Source organism: Dendrobates tinctorius, unplaced genomic scaffold, assembly GCF_039654945.1.
Source record: "Dendrobates tinctorius isolate UK_male_01 unplaced genomic scaffold, ASM3965494v1 ptg000273l, whole genome shotgun sequence".
In the NCBI taxonomy this organism is placed as follows: domain Eukaryota; kingdom Metazoa; phylum Chordata; class Amphibia; order Anura; family Dendrobatidae; genus Dendrobates; species Dendrobates tinctorius.
Genome location: NW_027361940.1, coordinates 2,959,675 through 2,982,951, shown reverse-complemented (window position 1 = coordinate 2,982,951; position 23,277 = coordinate 2,959,675). Strand labels below are relative to the sequence as shown.

The window sequence follows — 23,277 nt, the reverse complement described above, 5'->3', positions numbered from 1 at the left end:
ACGATGGTAACAAGGGCCTCGGCTACCTTTACTGCTGTAATACTGGACAGGGCCACAGTTTCAGGATACCTAGTGGCATAGTCCACCACGGTCAGGATATATTTTTTCCCCGACCTGCTGGGGTGGGCCAGAGGACCTATGATGTCGACGGCTACACATTGAAATGGTTCCTCAATTATGGGCAGGGATTGCAGGGGTACCTTATGTCGAGCTCCTGGATACCGCATTCCCTGGCACACATCGCAGGTGCGGCAATAATGGGCTACCGACTGCGAGACGCCCGGCCAGTAGAAACTTTGGGTGAGTCTCTTTTCAGTCCTTTTTCTCCCTTGATGCCCAGCCAAGGGGATGTCATGGGCCAGTTAAAGTAGCTGTGCCCTGTACTTCTGAGGGACAATGAGTTGCCTGGTCGTTGCGTCAGGGTTGCCCTGGTCACTGCCCTTTGTTACACGATAATACAGTCTGTTTTCTCGAGTGAAGCCATCCCCATTATCTCCCAAGTGCCCAGTTTCTGCCTTTCGCCTAAGGGCTGCTAAGGTAGTGTCACCCTCTATTTCTCTCCTAAACTCCTCTCTGTCCCAAGACTCTCCCAATGTAGTAGCAGCGAAAGTATTGCTTACCGACTCTGATGCGGTTCGTGGTGGTTGCTCCCCGGTGGGGTCCGGATGACGTAGTACTTGAAGGGCCTGTAGTCGGGTGACTGCTCCCACAAATTGGCACTGTAACTCCCCAATGTCGTTCCCAAGGAGGATATCTGCAGGAAGTCTTCCCATAACTCCAATCCAACACAGTTTTTCTCCACAACCATAATCCAAACGCACAGAAGCTCGCTGTATATATTTGCGGGCACCCCCCGCCAGGACAATGGGAATTCCCGAACCCTGGTAAATTACCTCGGGTCGAACCACACGGGGGTCAGCGATAGTCAAGAATGCCCCTGTGTCTCTAAATCCTGACACTTTGTATCCATCAATAAAGACATCCTGCAGGTGGCGTTGCCATTGCTCTGAGTAGCTAAAGGACAGAGGCCGGAGTCCGTACACTCCAGGAGGGGTATCTATGGTGCCGTGGTCGGTGGTCCACTCTGGTGGGGGTGGGGGTAGCTCTTCCTCAGGTGTGGTGGAGTGTACAAGATGCACTGGACGAGGTGGGGCTGCGTGGGGCTCCCTCCGAATCCTGGAGGGACAGCCAGACTGCAAATGTCCAGGTTGCCCACACTCATAACACCTCCTCTCTGTGATACCCCCAGGTCGTGGTCGGAACTGTTGGGACCTAGGATTGTGAGGCGTGATTGTCATCGGCTTGCGACTAGGTGGAAGGGCAGATATAATTGGAGGGGGACGGGGCGCGGGAGCAGGCCGTGGTTCATTGTCCAGAAGCCTCCTCCATTGCGGCCGGATAGTAAAGGCTTCATCGGCCAGGGCTGCAGCTCTATCCACGGTACACGGCGTGCGCTCCCGGACCCATTCCCGTACCTCTGCAGGGCACTTGGCAAGAAATTGTTCTATAAGGAACGCCTGTATAACATCTTCCACAGTAAAGGCGTTTTCTGCTTCCAGCCATCTCCGACATGCCTCGGAAATCTTATGTGCATACATCCTAAACGATCCCCCCGTGGTGCATGGGAGGTCTCGGAACTTGGCCCTATATGAGTCTGGGGTGATAGCATGGTAATCCAGGATAGTCCGCTTTACAATGTTATAATCCCGATTCCGCAGTGCATCAATGGTTCGGTAAGCCTCCGCCATGCTTCCGTTCAGGAGCCCCACTAACAAACGCATCCAACTAGAGTGGGGCACCTCCATCACAGCACACTGCTGCTCAAAGTCTTTGAAGAACCCCTCCACATCTCCGGAAGCCTCATCAAATGGCTTAAACTCTGTCCGGGTGATCCGTACAGGCTCCCGGATTGTTGGGGTTACACTTCACATTGCGTTACTCCCTTTTTCAAGCTCCATTGCTTCCTGTCTCCGCTGTGCCCGGCGGGCAGCCTCCTCCTTGTACTCCTGAGAGACGCCGGGGCCCAGAACCACCATCTCTTCTTCGTACCACACCAACCACTGGCTTTTCTGGAAGGGGATCCCTGTCTCCAGTGCTCGTCCTTCAGACATCTGGGAGGAGGTGGCTGGGCTAGCGCCCACCAGTAGATCGATTAAGGCCTCTTTAGTCAGTCCCTGGTAGTTCAGGCCCAGGTCTCTGGCTCTCTCCTGTAAACTGCATACAGTCCAATATCTGTACTCACTCTGTGGGTGGTTCTCCATTGGGTTACGCTCTGTCGTTCCCACTGCTGCCACCAGTTGTCACGGCGTCCTTCTCTGGTATCACACAATCAACAGAGCAAGCGAAGAGTGAACAATTCCAAGACCTTTATTCAGGCAAAAATACGAAAAGGTCCATATTCGGTCCACCACACAAAGGATAAGATAGTCCAGAATAAGAATGCAGTCCAGTAACAGGATAAAATGTCCAGGCAAACGAGATTCCAAAACTCTAGCACCAGAGGATAAAAATGGGTCCTTCTCTGAAATGCAGTCTTTACACGATCCTGTCCACACCGGAACTGGCTTGTCCAGCTCCTGTTCTCTCTCCACCCCCTTCATTGTCCAGGGGTAGTCAAACCAGTTGGGGCGGTTCCCAGGCCTCCCAGAGGAGAACAAAGGGCCTTAGGGATTAATGCACTACAGGGGGTCATCAAGAGACAGATACAGTGAGGCTCTAGACTTACAATGTAATAAGAAAAACACTATGAAAATAACTGAAATAGAAAAATAGGAATATACAAAAAATGACATCCACATAGCATATCACACCATCATAACCCCATTAACTACATTTCACCATTTACATTCCCCCATTGATTTGGGCGCCCGTGGCCACGGACCGGGTCACCGCTGCTGTGACGCATCCCGCTGACACCGGCCCAGTACCGAGTACCCCACAGCCCTGGGAGGGCGACCCAACTTGGCATCACGAACAGGATGACGAGACCCAATGCCATCGGGTTCTGTGTGCCTAAGATTTGTTGGACTTTGAACTTTTGAAAATGTGCAGAAGACCCAATTTAATTGACTGTGACATGAGCATCAAAAATGGCCGCTGGCGCGGAGAAGAAGGGCGTGAAGAGATGGGAGGTCCTAGGAAAAGAGTGCGAAGAGTCTTGGGCCTCCCCTGCCTGAATTACTATGTGACAGCAACATGGCCCACCCCCCGAGGGGTTCATATACTGGCTTGGTATGGAGGCGCTGGAAGAAGATGCCGCCCCCGGAAGGAGGGGCAGAAGAAGCCAGTGGCCGGAAAGGGGCCGAGGCGGGGAGAAGAACGCCAGAACGCCATCTTGGAGAGAGAGGGAAGGAGGCCTGTGGAGCGCGGGGAAGCTGATCTCCCCGGCGCCATGACTGAAGGCTCCGACCCTGTAGCAGAGATGAACCGTCAGCATCTGGAGGACGAAATTGCCCAGCTGATGTGCCGCCTGCAACTGCGGCAGGAAACGCTATGGTCCTTGAATCTGCAGTGCGCCCAGGAGGGGCCTACACCTGCGGTACCCACGACACCGATACCAGCCACTGCTACTCCGGACCTCTTCCCGGCAGACCCTGTGGAGCCTGCGACCGCTGCCATGTCACCGGCAGCGTGCCTTGTTCCCTCTCTGCCGCTACTATCGGAGGAGTTGTACACAGCCCAGGGAGCTGAAGCGGAGGAAGAGAAGCCCCTGCCCGGACCTGACGCGGCTGCACAGGTCCTGCCAGTGACCCCTGCAGAGCCAGAGCTGCCAGTGGCTCCACCGCTGTCCCCGGTGTCTCACCGGGCAGCGCCCGTTGCCACCATGCCTGCACCAGAGCGAAGGCCGCACTGCCAGGATGCACCAGGTATATACCCCGGCCCTCCTAATGGGTTGCTCTCCGAATTCACGTTGTCCGAGGTGGGTTTGCGGCAACTCGAAATGGGGCAGTTGGAAGAGTCCGCTAGGGGCGCTAGTCAGTCAGAGATGGGGCGGTGGAGGAGGTCCCTACTGAGAAGGGTACGGCTGGAACAGGCGCGCACGATTCGACATCTTCGGGGAATAGAGGAGTCTAGGTCGCTTTGGGAAAGTGACCTCGGGATCCCTTCACTGCCAAGTCCCCATGCAGTTGACTATCAGCGCCGACAAGCTGCGGAATCCCTCGGTGCGAGGCCTCGTACCAGAGCAGCGGAATCACCTATTGAGGAGGAGCAGTTGATGGGCATTGAGATGCATCATGGGTTCCCTTTACCACAGCTTCAGTGCCCTATAGCAGGTAACCAGCAACAGAATGGAGACACCCAAAGTACCACATCTGATAGCAGTTCTATTTCAGCTTCCAGAACCCCAGGAGGGGATCAGCATTAATAACTCTCGTTACCCAGGAGGGTTTATGTGCACTGTTGTGCCTTCTTTTGTTCATCATGTTTTCCCTGTTTGCACTTTTGTTGCCTGGTTTTTGATTGGCAGCGTTTTCTAATTTGAACTTCCGTGATCATGAACTTGGAGTGCATCACAAACTTTATTGTAAATAGTTTGTGCCTCTTTTGGTGCCCTCTCTTGGTTTTACATAAGGACAATTTTCGAAGAAAGAGTCTACCTCAATGGACACTGCAAGAGATCCCGGCTGGGAGCGGTGTCCAGCAATTACAAGAATTTTTTGAAAAGTTTTACTGTGAAATATTTGATAATGTAATGCAATCGCTGAAACGTCACAGGTTTTGTGATGCAACAGCGACCTCGCCAGTGATCTCGCTACGTGTGACACATAGCGGCGACCGGCCCCCCGCTGCGTTCTCGCTGATCGTGCTCGAATGTCTTGGGCCATTTTTTGATCGTTGGTGTCCCGCTGGCCAGCGTGCATCGCTGTGTTTGACACCACAACAATGACGAGCGACCTCGTTGGCGACTCAGAACTCAGGGACGCAGGCGTGAGTCAATAGCTGCTGTGTGACAAGGTCCCAACGACCGCCGAGGTCGTTATACGGATTGCCACATCATTGCTGTGTCATTGAGTAGATCTGTCTGTTTGGCAGCTTACTAGTGACCATGTAGCGACGTACCAGCAATCCTTACCAGGTCATATTCTTGTTGGGATCGCTGGAGCGTCGCTATGTATAACAGGACCCTTACCTCGCGCATGTGCGGCTTCACTGCATTGATCCTCTGATGTTGGATGTAACGGTGCTTCAGAGAGGTGCACTGCTCATGATCAGGAGTGTAGATAGACTGGTCAAAGCCCTAATTTACGTATAATAAATGGACTTTAGAAATATTTTTTCTACAGATCAGTTTATGCATGTAATGTAATACAGAGATTGTAGGCAGGGTGTTTATACATGTGTGGCGCCCCTGAGGCTCAGTCGCTACATAGGTACTGCACCTTCTCCTAAGGTGTAGTGCCCCACCAACTAGGTAAGTTGGGAACTCCTTTCCACACTCCAGCACCTGCATCACACACACAGGATAGTTCAGCACTGACCACATTGCGGCTTCATGCTTAGAGGGTAGCAGAGCACCTTTCGTGGTTCCTTGCTTCGTAACACGAGATGTGCTGGGAGGTGGGTGGCGTTTAGAGATATAAAAGAGTGGGAAAGTTTAGAATTGAGGTTGAAGTCAGTCAGGAGAGTCTGAGGACTGATCCCTGGAAGAAGGGATGGAGGAAGGAGTGCTGCAGCTGCCTCAGTGACCTGAGCCAGCTGTCACGGGAAAGGAACAGAAGGAGAAAGACGTAGAACTGCAACCTAAGCTTCCATAAGAGGGAGAAGGAACAGCGCGGAACGAAGGAGTAGGAGAACAGAGAGGAGTTGTGGGTTGGAAGAGGAACCCTGCCTATAGGTTCTCAGCGCAAGGCCGGGGCCCGGTCCCCGAGGTTGTATGGACACTTATGGTTCTGCAGCAGACACCGGTGGAGTAGTTGGCTGTAGATGCACTACTCCCATCTAAGACTTGGGGTACTAAAGCAACTGAATAGAGAGCCAGGACTCCGGAGAAGGGGGTCCCCGAGAGAGGCTACAGCTGTCTGTCATACAAGTAGAGTTGTTAGGAACATCTGACAGGAGGAACTTCAGAGTACCACAGTACTGGAGCTCTTCACACTAAAAGGCGCAATAGAGGAGTCGTTCAGGAGAGGTACATGTTGGCGGCGTGTTGGAGAGGAGAATCCTGACTTGCCCGGGAGGTTGATTGAGTCTCTGCCCCAGAGGGCACGGCATGGAAGTGGGCACCAGTGTGTACCACGGACTGTGAGTAAAGCTTTGGAACTGCAAGCCCTGGTGTCTTCCATTCATTTGTGCGCTAACACCGTCAGCACCGCTACATCTGGGTACCAACATTCCTCACACCACCTGCACCTATTCTCATCTATTGCAACTACACTGCCTTGGGGTTACAGCTTCACCTGTTGGGAGCTACACCATCTATGCTGCAACACACCATCAGCCCCAGAGGATCTGCACGCAGCGTTGGCTTAACATCTTGCTTGCCAAACACCACAGGTGGCGTCACGAACTATCACATAAACTATATCACAAACCACCATTGATTTGGGCGCCCAGGGCCACGGACCGGGTCACAGCTGCCGTGACTCATCCCACTGACACCGGCCCGGTACCGAGTACCCCACAGCCCTGGGACGGGGCGACCCACATGCATGGTGGTTCTGAGGCCACTGGGGATCTGACAGGTTCCCTGTAAATTGACTGAGGGGCTAGGTAGTCTACCTAGGACAAGGAATGTCCATGTGTGCAAAAACTACTACTGATTGTAAATAACAGATTCTGTTATCAAATATAATAAAAAAGTTGCTTAACAAGAAACACTTTGATATAGTGCAGTGCACTATACCATTCTCTTTTGCACACTGTATAGTTTGCTAAAAGGCAAGACCCCATTCCTCATTAATTACGGCCAGCATCCGTGCGTTCCTGTGCCCATGCCCGTGTCGTCCACCGACACTTGGGTGGCAGATTGGGCGATGTAGGCACGTGATATTTGGGACCACACTCAGGATGCCATCCGAGCCTCCAATGAGAGAATGAGGTCCTCCGCGGACGCACACCAGCGCCCTCCTCCGACCTTCGCCCCTGGCGACTTAGTGTGGCTCTCCGCCCGTAACATCAGGCTGTGGGTCGAGTCCACTAAGTTCGCGCCTCACTACATAGGTCCCTTCAAGGTCCTTGAACAGGTTAATCCTATGGTCTACCGGTTGGCCCTTCCTCCACGCTTGGATATCACCGACACCTTCCAAGTTTACCTCCTTAAGCCCGTCCACATGTCCCGATTCTCCGAGTCATCTGCTGGGACATCGAGCTTGTCCTCGAACAAATATGAGGTAGATGCCATTATGGGGTGCCAGGTGGTACATGGCAAAAAGTATTATCTGGTGGACTGGAAGCGTCATGGCCCAGAGGATCGGACCTGGGAACCTGTGGAAAACATCCATGTTCCTCTGCTCATTGCGGTCTTTAGGCACAGTGAGGCTCAGGGGGAGGAGACCCTAGGAGGGGGGTAATGTTAGGCATCGAGTTTCCCCCACTACACAGGGGGAATCTCAAGCCATGTCCTCTGCGGTCTCCCATTCCCCTGCAGCCACAGAGACTCCTGCTCAGAAGAGATGTCGGTCCAGGCATCTTACCCAGGCTGATGCTAGGCGTCTTGTTGCTCCTTCTGGCTCTGCTATAACTCCATGCTTGAGTCAGCAGAAAATAGACGCTTCTGTGACTAAGTCCTGTCTTTTGGGTACTGAGCCTGCCCGTGGGACAACCTCTCATTGGAGGTCGGAGGTCACAAGCGCAGGTTCCGTTCCTGCTCGGATTGGTCCACTACTGGGAAGGTCCCGGAAGGATGCCGCTATAAAAGAGCCGCATGGCCGCTCGGCCATGTGCTAGTATATACTCAATACTTATGGAGTGTATGATGATGGATGCATGTATCTGGTGACTGACTCCTTATGAAACCCCTACCCTTGGTTGTGTCTGTTGTTAGGGATAGTGGATAGAGTCAGCGCCTGTCAGTGGCTGGTGTATACGCCACGGTACAGTCCAGTCTTCTGCACACTAGCGTCCGATGGTGTCGCCCACTGCAGGGCACTATCGTACGGCGGTAAGTGACAGCCACGCCTGTGCACACTTGCACGCGTTAACTATTTAGTTACCCTTGCTGGCACCGCAGTCGCGGTGCCGAGCGCTAGCGGCCTAGACGGACTCCAGTCCTGCGGTCTAAGGGCCGAGTCCTGTGACCTTAGACTACGCGCCTCGTCTGCTGAGTCCTGTGGAGTTAACAGGCTCCGGCATTTCTTTCAGCGGCTCCGTGAAGTAACAGAGTTCGCTCCTGTGCACACCAGGTCAGTGGTCAACCCGCCGGTGTTCACTTAGTACTCCGCCATTACTAAGCAGCAGTTTTCCATCTCTGCAAGGTGGACCCCGGGCTGAGAACGCACCTTATTCCATCTTTATTATTTGGTGCGTTCCCGCAAGCCCATCACAGCTCTCTCCTGGCTCCAGTGTTACAAGTGGGAACCACAAGGCTCTGTCCTGGCTCCAGTGTTACAAGTGGGACCCACAAGGCTCTGTCCTGGCCCCAGTGTTACAAGTGGGGTACCACAAGGCTCTGTCCTGGCATCAGTGTTACAAGTGGGGTATCACAAGGCTCTGTCCTGGCTCCAGTGTTACAAGTGGAAACCACAAGGCTCTGTCCTGGCTCCAGTGTTACAAGTGGGGTACCACAAGGCTCTGTCCTGGCCTCAGTGTTACAAGTGGGGTACCACAAGGCTCTGTCCAGGTCCCAGTGTTACAAATGGGGAACCACTAGGCTCTGTCCTGGCCCAAGTGTTACATGTGGGAACCACAAGACTCTGTCCTGGCTCCAGTGTTACAAGTGGGGTACCACAAGGCTCTGTCCTAGCCCCAGTGTTACAAGTGGGGTACCACAAGGCTCTGTCCTGGCCTCAGTGCTACAAGTGGGGTACCCCAAGGCTCTGTCCTGGTCCCAGTGTTACAAGTGGGAACCACAAGGCTCTGTCCTTGCCCCAATGTTACAAGTGGGAACCACAAGGCTCTGTCCTGGCTCCAGTGTTACAAGTGGGGTACCACAAGGTTCTGTCCTGGCCTCAGTGTTACAGTGGGGTAGAGTCTAGATCACGTGATGTCATTATACCCCTCTACTCCTCTTTGGTCAGACCTCATCTGGAATACTGTGTCCATTTCTGAGCACCACACTTTAAAAAAGACATTGAAAAACTGGAGTAAGTACTGAGAAGAGCTACCAGAATGGTGAGCGGACTGCAAAGTATGTCCTACAAGGAACGGTTAAAGGATCTGAGAATGTTTAGGTGCAAAAAATAAGATTGAGAGGAGACTTAATAACTGTCTACAAATATCTGAACAGCTGTCACATTGTAGAGGGATCATCATTCTCATTTGCACATGGAAACATGAGAAGCAATGGGATGAAACTGAAAGGGAGAAGACACAGATTATATATTAGGAAAAACTTTTTGACAGTTAGGGTGATCAATGAGTGGAACAGGCTGCCTCGAGAGGTGGTGAGCTCTCCTTCAATGGAAATCTTCAAACAGAGGCTGTACAGACTTCTGTCTGAGATGTTTACTGAATCCTACATCAAGCAGTGGTTAGACACAATGACCTGGAAGTCCCATCCAATAACATTTTAGGATTCTGTGATTCTATGGTTGCAACAAAATTAGTATTTTATGTGCACTCAATTTAGCAAAAGAATGCCATCATGCCGCACAGAAAAACAATAGTGGTGGCGGTCCGGCCGGCCCAACTGCTCGAGAATAACATTTGTAAAGAGGAGTACGCTTTTTCAACACTATTTTTCACACAGGCTATTGCACTTGCATATACTTCATATGTACAGTATATATACGTGTTTTATTAAATAAAATCATTAGTAAAACTCATAATATCATTAAAAGCAATAGAAAAAAAACACTAACTATAATGTTTAAACATCAAGCACAAAAGCACAATATTATTACATTTAATACACTTTCTTATAAGGTGGGTTACAAAAAGATAATAATTACTCACACGTTTGTTACCTCTGGAACCATGAAAACTTACTCCATCAATCTAAACATCGATTACAAAATTTAAAGTGAAAAAGTGTTTTTTTTAGTTTTCATCAAAATATGAATTACTCACTGAAATATATGTAATTATATGAAAATGGCACCAAAAGAAGAAAATCTAATCCCACAAAACCAAGGCCTTATATGAGCAAGGTGAAAGAGCGTTTTGGAAAGTTATAATCTTCAACAGGCAAAAAGATAAACAATCCCAGACTTCTAATTATCTGATAAAATACTAAGAGGTAACATGAGTGAACAGATGGAAAGCTGCAGTGCGGATCTCCTGGGCCTTCATACCATAGATGATGGGGTTTAAAGTCGACGGGATCAGGAAGAAGAAGTTGGACAGGATCACATGGATGTATGGCGCTATATGACCTATTCTATAGGTCGCGATGGAAAACAGTGCCAAGGTGTAGAGCATGACAATGATGGAAATATGGGATGAACATGTTCCAAAGGCTTTATTCTTGGCGCTCCTGGTGGAAAGTCTCAAAACCGCCCTCAGTATCAAAGCATAGGATACGGCAATGCATGATATGTCAAATATAATGATCATCAAGACCACGGTCAAGCCATAGGCACTGTTGATGGTGGTGTCACCACAGGCCAACTTCACAACCACCATGTGTTCACAGAAAGAGTGAGGAATTTGGTGGCTCCTGCAGTATGGGAGTCTGCTGGCCATCCAAGAACATGGGATCACTATGATGGTGCCTCGTACCACCAGGGCTAGAACTATCTTCACTAATAATGTGTTGGTTAATGTACTTACATAATGAAGAGGATTACAGATAGCGATGTATCTATCAAAGGCCATGGCCAGGAGGATTCCGGACTCTATGGAAGCAAAGCAATGGATGAAGAACATCTGGGTAAAGCAGGAGATAAAGGTGATCTCATTGTCATTCAGCCAGAAGATGAAGAACATTTTGAGAAGAATAGTATGTGACAGGATTATGTCCGTGAGGAACAAGCTATAGAGGAAGTAATACATGGGGCTGTGGAGCCGCGACTCCATCGTGATGAGGAGCAGCATCAGGAGGTTCCCCCATAGAGACAAAATGTACATGACAAAGAGGGGGATTGAAATCAGCACATAAGAAGACTCGAAGCCTGGGATCCCCTGCAGGATAAAAACATGTGTGTAAGTGCTGGACATGTTGATGGACGCCATGATTCAGTCACAGGATGGTAATCATCTGAGTAGACAGCAGGAGGAAGAGATCATTATAATATATCATGTAAAAATAATTATTTTCCTCATCTGACAAGCTTTTCTTATTAACTTTCAGAGCCCAATATTGTACCATCGACACAGGGACGTGAGGCGAAGATTGAGAATTTATTGGGTTAAATATAAAGTTCTCCAGACAGGACAGCCATTACCAGGTACGGACTGGGACTAAAATTCAGCCCTGGCATTTGAAATCACACAGGCCCATGATGTCCTCGCCCCCAAACCCCAGATGTGGCTATCTTATACTGATATTACCATGCTTGGAGAAAATCAAGATTTACTACAAGACCAATAATTCTAATAATACTGTACCGCTAAATAAAATTAAATAATAATACCGCAATAATAATATTATAATATAACAGACAAATACCAACAAACAGTAAACAAATATTAACAGCATATACAGTATTGATAATACCACCATACTGATTGTTAAATGGGTTGAGGTTAAAGTCTATGTGACTTCAGACTTCTAAATTCTCATAGCGCACACTGTGAGGATTCTCCAGTGCCAGCTTTGGGAGCGGCCTTCATGTGACCACAACTAGGCAATTTCCACACATCTGTCCACATTTCGTGTAAAATTACTCTGCTTTGCTGAAATCATTTGTATTGAGCGAGGCCATGCAAATCGCATAGTTAGGGTCACATGATCCCAGCTCCTCCACCGGGGAATACTCACAGTGTGCGATGTGTGCACTGTGTGGATTCAGAAGTCCACAGTCACATAGTCACTGTAGACTTTAATTTCAAGCTTGGACAATCACTTTAACCAAAACCACTCTATTCAGACTGATATAACTACCATATAGTGACTATATAATGTGTTACAGACCCCCCAGCATCCCAAATAGGAAATGCATGTATGATAGTTGGAATGTGAGATGTTTGCCCTTAATGCAGCAATCAAACGGCTGCCCCCTGGGCAGAGGTAAACAAGATATCCCACTTCTGACCTCCCCCCATTTTTGTAAATCCCGCGGCTATTGTAATGTAGGTCTGGCGTCTTAATTGGAGCCTGTTATCTACTGGCCAGACACACATTGATTGTCCTGCTCTCTGTATGTATATATATTCTGAGACTAATGAGTAAAATGTTGTCACACTGGAAATACGTGGAGTAGCAGTGATCTTTTATATGTTCCCATGTTACAAAGCCTTTCGAACCAGCATCCTTCATTCAGAAGTGAGGAATAGCAGAGTGAACCTCCTGAGAAATGGGATGGTAATGTAAGAGGTATTACAGCCCAGAAGACCCCGTTACACTGATGGCAGCAGTGGGATGTGATACCCCGTCTATAGGAGTAAAGGACTGAATGGAAAACAACTGCCAGAAGTTAAAGAGGAATACATTAAAAGACCTGGTGGAAGCTCGATGATTAATCTCCAGCAACAAAACAAAAGCGGATTTGATAGCAGTCATCATGGAACACGACAGTGCAGCGCCACCCAATGTGAACGTGGACGAGACTGAATTCCAGAGGGAGGTAAAGAGCAGACTGGCGTTCTATGACCCAAACCCTGCAGTAGAGATCATACGAGAGGTGATGGCTGATGTGCTTACTGATCTGAAGGAAAAGATGGCAGAGCGGACCAAAGTAGAGCTAGCCAAGATGGAGATGGCAGAGCTGACCAAAGTAGAGCTAGCCAAGATAGAGCTAGCCAAGATGGAGATGGCAGAGCGGAGAGAGGAGAGTCAGCGAGCAGGGGGAGCTCTGACCTTCGACCAGGTACCTTCAACAGTAAGCCACAAAAAGATCCAGTATAATGCCTTCCGACAGTTGGGGGAGGCAGAGGAAGACATTGATGGCTTTCTGCAGGACTTTGAGTGGCAGTGTGCCCTTCATCAAGTGAAGCCGGAGGATTGGGTTCAGGTTCTGGCCAGCAAGCTGACAGGCTGGGCAGCAGACGCCTATCGCACGGTACCTGATGAGGACTGTATGGACTATGAGCGGGTCAAAGAAGTGATCTTGGCCCGGTATGCGCTGACACCAGAGGCATACCGCCAAAAGTTCCACGGACTTATAAAACAGGTAACAGATACCCACGGTGAATGGGCCTGTAATCTACCGAGGTCACTAATACAGTGGGTAAAAGGGAGCCAAGCAACCACTAAGGAGGACGTCCTCCAGCTCTTCTTGTTAGAGCGATTCTTTACTGGACTAAACCCCGAGACACAAGAATGGCTTCGGTACAGACGGCCAATGACTCTTGAGGAGGCCGCTCGTCTGGCCGATGAACATCATGATGCCAGGAGGTCTCAGTTGACAGGATCAAAGACTGTCACTAGGGGCCCTCCCATGGGTCTGGAGGCTCCTAAACCATAGAAAATTGTCAGGGGACCAGCTAAAACCACGGCTTACCAGAGTCCCCCTGGGGTGCGATGCCACACCTGCCATCACCTGGGCCACCTGCAAAGACAATGTCCCAATCCGACTCAGCATACCCAGTGGCCAAAGGCGGGAACAGCTACCGTCAACCGGGCTGCTGTACACTACTACCCGGGTGAAGCTGACCCGGCATTGGGGGCTATGACTAATCCGGGGATGAAAGAGATGGAGGAAGTGCTGCATGAAGTAGACCCCGTGCAGGCGGTGTGGGTTAATGTGGGTTAATGGGAAATGTATGCAGGGACTAAGAGATTCCAGAGCAACTTTGACCCTTGTGAAGCCTCATCTCATCCGGGACCAAGAGAAGACGGACCGGACAGTGGCCGTCCGTGTAGCAGGGGGAGCCATACATCGACCGCCCACTGCCAGAATTCAAATGAACTGGGGAGTCGGGGATGGCCTTGCTGAGGTCGGCCTGATGGAGAATTTGCCTGCAGACGTCTGGCTGGGAAATGACTTGGGGCCCATGTTGTCTTCATTCTTGGTCGCCCCTCTGGCTGAGACCTATCCTGTGACCACCGGAGACAAGCTCGAGCTGCGGAGGCGGAATCACACTCAGAGGAGGCCCAGGTAAGACAACCCAGCCCTACACGAATCCCCATAGCCAGACACATTTCTTGGGCCACCCCATCTGAGTTTAAAAGGGAGGTACTTGAGGATCCCTCATTACAGGGGTATCGTGGGAAGGCAAAGGAGGGGAGAGGAGTACTGGAAGGGGAACAGTTTGTATGGGATCAGGGACTTCTCTACCGGGTTACAGAGCAGCGCCACACAGGGACAAGCCCCACTATAAAACGACAGATGGTAGTGCCCAAGAAGTATAGGCAGGAGCTACTGCGAATCTCTCATGACATACCCTTAGCCGGGCACCTCGGCATCAGTCGCACCAGGCATCGTCTGACACAAAACTTCTTTTGGCCGGGGGTAACCTATGATGTTCATCAGTACTGCCACACCTGTGACAGTTGCCAGCGCATTGGCAAGAGGGGAGATCACTGCAAGGCCAAACTACACCCCCTCCCCATTGTGGAGGAGTCATTTAGCCAAGTAGCGGTCGATCTGAGAGGGCCGTTAGCCAAACCCAGTCCGTCAGGGAAAAAGTATATATTGACAGTGGTAGATTATGCCACACGGTATCCAGAGGTGGTTGCAATACCTAACATACTGGCAGAGACAGTGGCGGCTGCCCTGCTCCAGGTTTTCTCACGGGTTGGATTTCCCCGGGAGGTTATCTCGGACCAGGGTACCCAGTATACAGCAGAGGTGACCAACCACCTGTGGAAGCTGTGCAGCGTAAAGTCCATTAGAAGCGCCCCGTACCACCCGCAAACCAATGGGTTATGTGAACGTTTTAACGGAACATTAAAACAACTCATTGGGACTTTTACCAGGACCTACAGGGACTGGGAAAAATTCTTGCCACACCTTCTGTTTGCCTATCGGGAGGTGCCCCAAGAATCCACAGGGTTCTCCCCGTTCGAACTGTTATACGGGAGGCGGGTAAGGGGACCCCTAGACTTAGTGCTGGAACACTGGGAAGGGGAGGGAACCATAGAAGGGATACCTATTGTGCCCTATGTGCTGGAATTCCGGGACTGCCTACAGGAGCTGACTCAGGCTGTACGTGGGAACATGCAGGCGGCCCAACGGCGCCAGCGCGTATTGTACGATCGTAGGGCCAGAGAACGCACCTTTGAGATAGGACAGAAGGTCCTGGTGTTAGAACCAACTAGGCAGAACAAGTTCAAAGCTGCATGGCAGGGGCCCTACCATGTAGTGGGGAAAATAGCCGACACCACCTACAATGTCGCCGATTGTGACGACCCCAGGGTTATCCGGGTGTTCCACGTGAATATGCTGAAGCCCTACCGGGAGCGCCTGAAGAGGTAGTGGACATCTGTGCACCCGAAGCATAGGATTTAGCAGTACTCCCCTTGCCTGATATCTTAGGGGAAAGGACTCAGTCTAAAACATGGGACCAGGTACACTTGGGAGAAAACCTAGGGCCCCGGGAGAGACAGCAGGCGGAGGCGTTGTTGAGGCATCGACAGAGGATGTTTTCGGAGAGACCGGGGTACACCCACCTGGCACAACACAAGGTTGAGACCCAGGATCAGACCCCCCTGAGACAACCCCCCTTCCACGTCCCTGAGTCTGTACAAGAAGGGATGCAACAAGAGATACAAGAGATGTTGCGTTTAGGGGTCATTGAAGAGTCAGCTAGTCCCTGGGCATCCCTCGTAGTGTTAGTGCCCAAGTAGGATGGGACTACCCGGTTTTGTGTAGACTATCGCAAGCTAAATGAGAAAACGGTGACGGATGCGTATCCCATGCCACGTGTGGATGAGTTGTTAGACCGGCTGGCAGGGGCAAAGTATTTGACCACCATCGATCTATGCAAAGGCTATTGGCAGATCCCCCTAAGTCCTGACGCTGTTTCCAAGTCTGCATTTGTCACCCCGTTCGGCTTATTCCAGTTTCGAGTTACGCCATTCGGGATGAAGAATGCCCCTGCGACCTTCCAGAGGCTGGCTGACCGGCTTCTGGATGGTCTCCAGGACTATGCTTGTGCCTACCTGGATGACATCGCCATCTACAGCGTGACATGGGATGAGCATCTAAATCACCTAGAGACAGTATTGGACAGGATCCACAAGGCCGGAATCACCTTGAACCCCAACAAGTGTCACGTGGGCAAAGCAGAGGTTCAGTATTTAGGACATTGGGTGGGAAGTGGAAAACAGCGACCAGAACCAGCCAAGATTGAGGCCATAGCCAAATGGCCCATCCCACGCACTAAAACCCAGGTCATGGCGTTTCTAGGGACAGCAGGGTATTATAGGAAATTTGTCCCCAATTACAGCAGCATAGCCAAGCCCTTCACTGATCTGACCCGTAAGAACCTCCCCCGCCAGGTAACCTGGACCCCCCGAGTGTGAGGAAGCCTTCCGCCAGCTAAAGGACGCCCTCACAAATACCCCGGTATTGGCCGCACCCGATCCAACTAAACGTTTCCTGGTTCACACCGACGCTTCTATGTTTGGACTCGGGGCAGTGCTGAGCTAAGTCGGGCCGGACGGTCAAGACCACCCAGTAGCTTACCTGAGTCGGAAACTACTTCCCCGCGAAGTAAGCTATGCGGCCATCGAGAAGGAGTGCCTGGCAGTAGTATGGGCACTCAAGAAGTTACAACCATATTTGTATGGACGACAGTTTTCCCTCCTAATGGACTATAATCCCCTAGTGTGGCTTAATCGGGTCTCTGGAGACAATGCCAGATTACTGCGGTGGAGTTTAGCCCTACAACCTCTAGACTTCACCATCCACTACAGACCCGGCAAACAAAATGGTAACGCCAATGGACTAAGTCGACAAACAGAACTTGTACCAACCCCATAGACTTCGGTCATCCCCAAGCCGATCCGTTAACGATCAGACTGTGTATGCCAATCGCATTGCTGAAAAGGGGGAGCCGTGTTACTGAACCTCCCAGCATCCCAAATACGAGATGCATGTATGATAGTTGTAATGTGAGATGTATGCCCTTATTGCAGCAATCAACCGGCTGCCCCCCTGGGCAGAGGTAAACAAGATATCCCACTTCTGACCTCCCCCCACTTTTGTAAATCCCGCGGCTATTGTAATGTACGTCTGGTGTCTTAATTGGAGCCTGTTATCTACTGGCCGGACACACATTGATTGTCCTGCCCTCTGTATGTATATATATTCTGAGACTGATGAATAAAATGTTGTCACACACTGGAAATACATGGAGTAGCAGTGATGTGTTATATGTTCCCATGTTACAAAGCCTTTCGAACCAGCGTCCTTCATTCAGAAGTGAGGAAAAGCAGAGTGAACCTCCTGAAAAACGGGGTGGTAATGTAAGAGGTATTACAGCACAGAAGACCCCGTTACATAATGTAATATCAGTTTTACACCAGTGCTCTGCAGACCATATATGTTTGTACTGTGCAGGTCCTCACCAGTGACATCTCACTAATTGTTGTCTTTCATTTTTCCTTTTCCTTTGCATTTCGTCCATCATGACCTCTTCTTCCATTCATAACTCGCGGAACACATAGACATCTTTACTTTAATGCTTATCCAGGAATCTTCTCACATTCTACCACCTCTACACAAGCCACAACTTGTACTGCCTTATAACAATTCCCCTGTGCCTCCTTTAATAATAATCCCTTTGACCCCTTATAATAATGACCCTGAACCTCCTTATAATAATAAAAACACCCACTGTGCTTTCTTATAATAATAATGGCACCTTACTTCCCCCTTAATGATAACGATCCCCCCATTGTGCCTTCTTATGAGAATGATGCTTAGCCTAAATATAAATAACAAATGCAACATAGAAAAAGTCCTATCACGTCATAGTCAAAGAAGGGCACATCTCCCAACCTTTTAATAAACGGAGAAGGAGATTTATTGCAGCACTTACACAGGTATTTTTCCCCTACTAAAGCCCCCATGAGGTCTCACTCACTATGATACCCCTTTCATGACCCTCATAGAGTATTATGCCCCCACACTGATGACACCTCACAATATGATTTCCTCACAAACACTACACCAAGTATGATGCCCCACAGCACCCCACACAGTAAGATTGTCACCACAGCCTCCCATACAGTATGGTATTCACTGCATCCCCCAATATACAGTATGAGGGGCACCACAGACCCACACACATTATGATGTCCACCTCACAGCCCCCATATAGTATGATGGTCCACCTCACAGCCCCCATATAGTATGATGGTCCACCTCACAGCCCCCTTATAGTATGATGGTCCACCTCACAGCCCCCATATAGTATGATGGTCCACCTCACAGCCCCCATATAGTATGATGGTCCACCTCACAGCCCCATATAGTATGATGGTCCACCTCACAGCCCCCATACAGTATGGTATTCACTGCATCCCCCAATATACAGTATGAGGGGCACCACAGACCCACACACATTATGATGTCCACCTCACAGCCCCCATATAGTATGATGGTCCACCTCACAGCCCACATATAGTATGATGGTCCACCTCACAGCACCTATATAGTATGATGGTCCACCTCACAGCCCCCATATAGTATGATGGTCCACCTCACAGCCCCCATATAGTATGATGGTCCACCTCACAGCCCCATATAGTATGATGGTCCACCTCACAGCCCCCATACAGTATGGTATTCACTGCATCCCCCAATATACAGTATGAGGGGCACCACAGACCCACACACATTATGATGTCCACCTCACAGCCCCCATATAGTATGATGGTCCACCTCACAGCCCCCATATAGTATGATGGTCCACCTCACAGCACCTATATAGTATGATGGTCCACCTCACAGCCCCCATATAGTATGATGGTCCACCTCACAGCCCCCATATAGTATGATGGTCCACCTCACAGCCCCCATATAGTATGATGGTCCACCTCACAGCCCCATATAGTATGATGGTCCACCTCACAGCCCCCATACAGTATGGTATTCACTGCATCCCCCAATATACAGTATGAGGGGCACCACAGACCCACACACATTATGATGTCCACCACAGGCCCCTATATAATATGATTGTCCACCTCACAGCCCCCATATAGTATGATGGTCCACCTCACAGCACCTGTATAGTATGATGGTCCACCTCACAGCCCCCATATAGTATGATGGTCCACCTCACAGCACCTGTATAGTATGATGGTCCCTCCAACTGCTACCTATATAGTATGATGGTCCCCTAACAATACCCTATATCAGGGTTCCCCAACTCCAGTCCTCAAGGCCCACCAACAGATCATGTTTTCAGGATTTCCTTAGTATTGCCCAGGTGATAATTGCATCACTTGTGCAATACAAAGGAAATCCTGAAAACATGATCTGTTGGTGGGCCTTGAGGACTGGAGTTGGGGAACCCTGCCCTATATAGTCTGGTGGCTGCAGACATAAAGGAAGTCCATGACCTGACAGGATAAGTGACAAAGCCTATGATTCCATGCTCCGTCACAAGTGTTAACAATATCGGCATCTTGAGAATGCCAACACTGTTGACAGCATAACAGAGAAGGCAGCCCACAGCTGGACAGGCCCTTCTGGCATTTGCCAGAATTGCCAGATGGCCAGTCCGGCCCTGGCCATTACTCTGAGGTCTCCTCCGACCGCTAGCAAGATGAGATGTAATGGACATTATTTTACTAAGTCTACACACACAAAGGAGGACATTAGCGTATTATTAGTGGGGTATATTACCTGTGTGAGGTAACAATCCTCAAAATGTGAGGTAGGAGACATTACACTAAGGGTGGTTTTACACTTACCGTATTTTTGCGGGCCGATTTTGCGGCCCCAATCACTTTGTAAAATTCAATGGTGCGCCGTGTGCCGTGCAGCCGTGGGGGCCGTATATACGGGCGTGAAAAAATATCGAGCTTACGGACACGGCGCCCATTTAAATCAATGGGGCCGCAAAAAGAAACCGGAAGTTTGAGAAAAAAAAACGGCGATCCGCAAACATTTTTTGCGGCCTGTTATTGCGATACACCACAAAAAAAGTGGAGATACGGCCTGCAAAAAACGCGGTAAGAGTAAAACCACCCTAATATCAACCATGTGAGGTAATAATCCCGTATATGTGAGGAGGGAGACATTTCACTAATATCCCTGGATGTGAGGTAATAATCCCCCACATATGAGGTAATAATCCCGTATTTGTGAGGTAATAATCCCGAATATGTAAGGGAGGAGACATTTCACTAATATCCCTGGATGTGAGGTAATAATCCCCCATATGTGAGGTAATAATCCCGTATTTGTGAGGTAATAATCCCGTATATGTAAGGGAGGAGACATTTCACTAATATCCCTGGATGTGAGGTAATAATCCCCCACATATGAGGTAATAATCCCGTATTTGTGAGGTAATAATCCCGTATATGTAAGGGAGGAGACATTTCACTAATATCCCTGGATGTGAGGTAACAATCCCCCACATATGAGGTAATAATCCCGTATTTGTGAGGTAATAATCCCGAATATGTAAGGGAGGAGACATTACACTAATATCCCTGGATGTGAGGTAATAATCCCCCACATATGAGGTAATAATCCCGTATTTGTGAGGTAATAATCCCGAATATGTAAGGGAGGAGACATTACACTAATATCCCTGGATGTGAGGTAACAATCCCCCACATATGAGGTAATAATCCCGTATTTGTGAGGTAATAATCCCGTATTTGTGAGGTAATAATCCCGTATTTGTGAGGTAATAATCCCGAATATGTAAGGGAGGAGACATTTCACTAATATCCCTGGATGTGAGGTAACAATCCCCCACATATGAGGTAATAATCCCGTATTTGTGAGGTAATAATCCCGTATTTGTGAGGTAATAATCCCGTATTTGTGAGGTAATAATCCCGAATATGTAAGGGAGGAGACATTACACTAATATCCCTGGATGTGAGGTAATAATCCCCCACATATGAGGTAATAATCCCGTATTTGTGAGGTAATAATCCCGAATATGTAAGGGAGGAGACATTACACTAATATCCCTGGATGTGAGGTAACAATCTCCCACATATGAGGTAATAATCCCGTATAAGTGTGGCAGGAGACATGACACTAGTGTCACCTATATATGAGGTAATAATCCCCTATATATAAGATAATAATCCCCTATAAATGCGGCAGAAGACATGGCAGTACCTGGTGCAGTGGGTACGAAAAGTATTCACACCCCTTTACATTTTTCACTCTTTGTTTCATTGCAGTCATTTGGTAAATTCAAAAAAGTTCATTTTTTTCTTCATTAATGTGCACTGTGCACCTCATCTTGACCAACAAAAACAGAAATGTAGAAATTTTTGTAAATGGTCATAAGTATTCAGAGTGAACATTAATGAGAAAAAAATGAACTTTCTTGAATTTACCAAATGGCTGCAATGAAACAAAGAGTGAAACATGTAAAGGGGTGTGAATACTTTCCGCTGTATATACGGTGTATGAGGTCAGTGCTGTGGGGTGAGACCTCGGTTTTATACTCCATGAGGCTGCGGACATGATTCCTCTGTTCCTGTGATCTCACATGATGTCCCTGCCGGGATATCCCAGCACCACAGACACCTGTGCACAGATCCCGCAGCTAATACAGGAGTGTCCGTCCCCTCCATAGTCGCTGTGCTCCACCATTAGCAGGTAACACGGGATTGTCGCTCCTCATGTCTCCGGTTCTGTATTGTCGTTACCTGCTCATTATGGACACGTCCAGGGTCGCACAGTCCCTAGTGATCCAGCACAGGGACAGTCCGTGTGAGGACCCGAGCTCTTCACATTTATAGTCACATCGCAGGGGCATGCGGTCCTTGTGGGATCAGCGTCAGCTCGGGTCTAATGAGGCCGCGTTCCTAAATGAGCTGCTGTGGGAATCTGCGTCTTCTTATTAGTAGAGTATAAATATGTTGTGTCCCAGAAGCTTCCTCCGCGGTCTCTGTGACTCTGTCATTGTCTGGGAATTGTCCGCCTCTCCTAAACATTAGTGTAATAGAGGAGAGCAGCCACTAGGGGCAGCACACGTTGTGGCCTCCGGCCGCTCCGCTCCCCGCGTGTCTGGAAGGATCGAGTGATGGTCAAAAGGTCAAAACGTAAAAGGGTTTTAAAAATATCTCACAAAAGAGTATACAAATTAAAATGGTTGTCACACGATATAGTTCTGGGCATATGAATATTTTAAAGGAGTATCCAGATGAGGACCTGCTGTCATGGAAGATTTATTATAAGCGCCAGGGCACATGCAGACGTGCAAGGAACACGGTCCAAGCACAGACGTGCCGCGGGTCTCCTGACCTGAGCGTGACGGCCTCATAGAATTACAAGACGCTGTCACGCTCAGGTCGGGTGGCCCGCAGTCAGTCCATGCATTCCGGTCCACTGAAACTGCCCTGACCAAAATTACTAATGACTTACTCACAGCCAAAGCTAACAGGCAGTTCTCCATCCTCCTCCTTCTCGACCTGTCCTCTTGCCTTCGACACAGTCGACCACTGCCTACTGCTACAGATTCTTTCTTCCCTTGGCATCAAAGACCTCGCCCTGTCCTGGATCTCCTCATACCTTTCTGACCGCACATTCAGGGTTTCCCACTCCCACACTAGCTCCTCATCCTGCCCCCTCTCTGTTGGAGTCCCCCAAGGCTCTGTCCTGGGGCCCCTACTTTATTCCATCTATGCTCTTGGCCTAGGACAACTCATAGAGTCCCATGGCTTCCAGTACCACCTGTATGCGGACGACACTCAGATCTACCTCTCTGGCCCAGGTGTCACCTCTCTGCTGTCTAGAATCCCGGACTGTTTATCAGCCATATCATCCTTTTTCACCTCTCACTTCCTAAATCTCAATGTAGACAAAACGGAACTCATTATCTTTCCTCCATCTCACGTATCTTCCCTACCCGATCTATCTATTATGGTAAACGGCATCACGCTCTCTCCCGCACCTGAAATCCGCTGCCTCGGAGTAACTCTCG

At 49.4% G+C, this 23,277-nt stretch overlaps 1 protein-coding gene across 1 annotated transcript; it reads right to left on the bottom strand.

Annotated features, from left to right (window-relative positions):
- Positions 1-10,329: 10,329 nt before the first annotated feature.
- On the bottom strand, positions 10,330-11,271 carry LOC141072477 (olfactory receptor 52K2-like). The gene has a single exon (XM_073559751.1). The coding sequence runs from the start codon at positions 11,269-11,271 to the stop codon at positions 10,330-10,332; it is 942 nt and encodes a 313-aa protein (XP_073415852.1).
- Between the last annotated feature and the right edge of the window lie 12,006 nt (positions 11,272-23,277).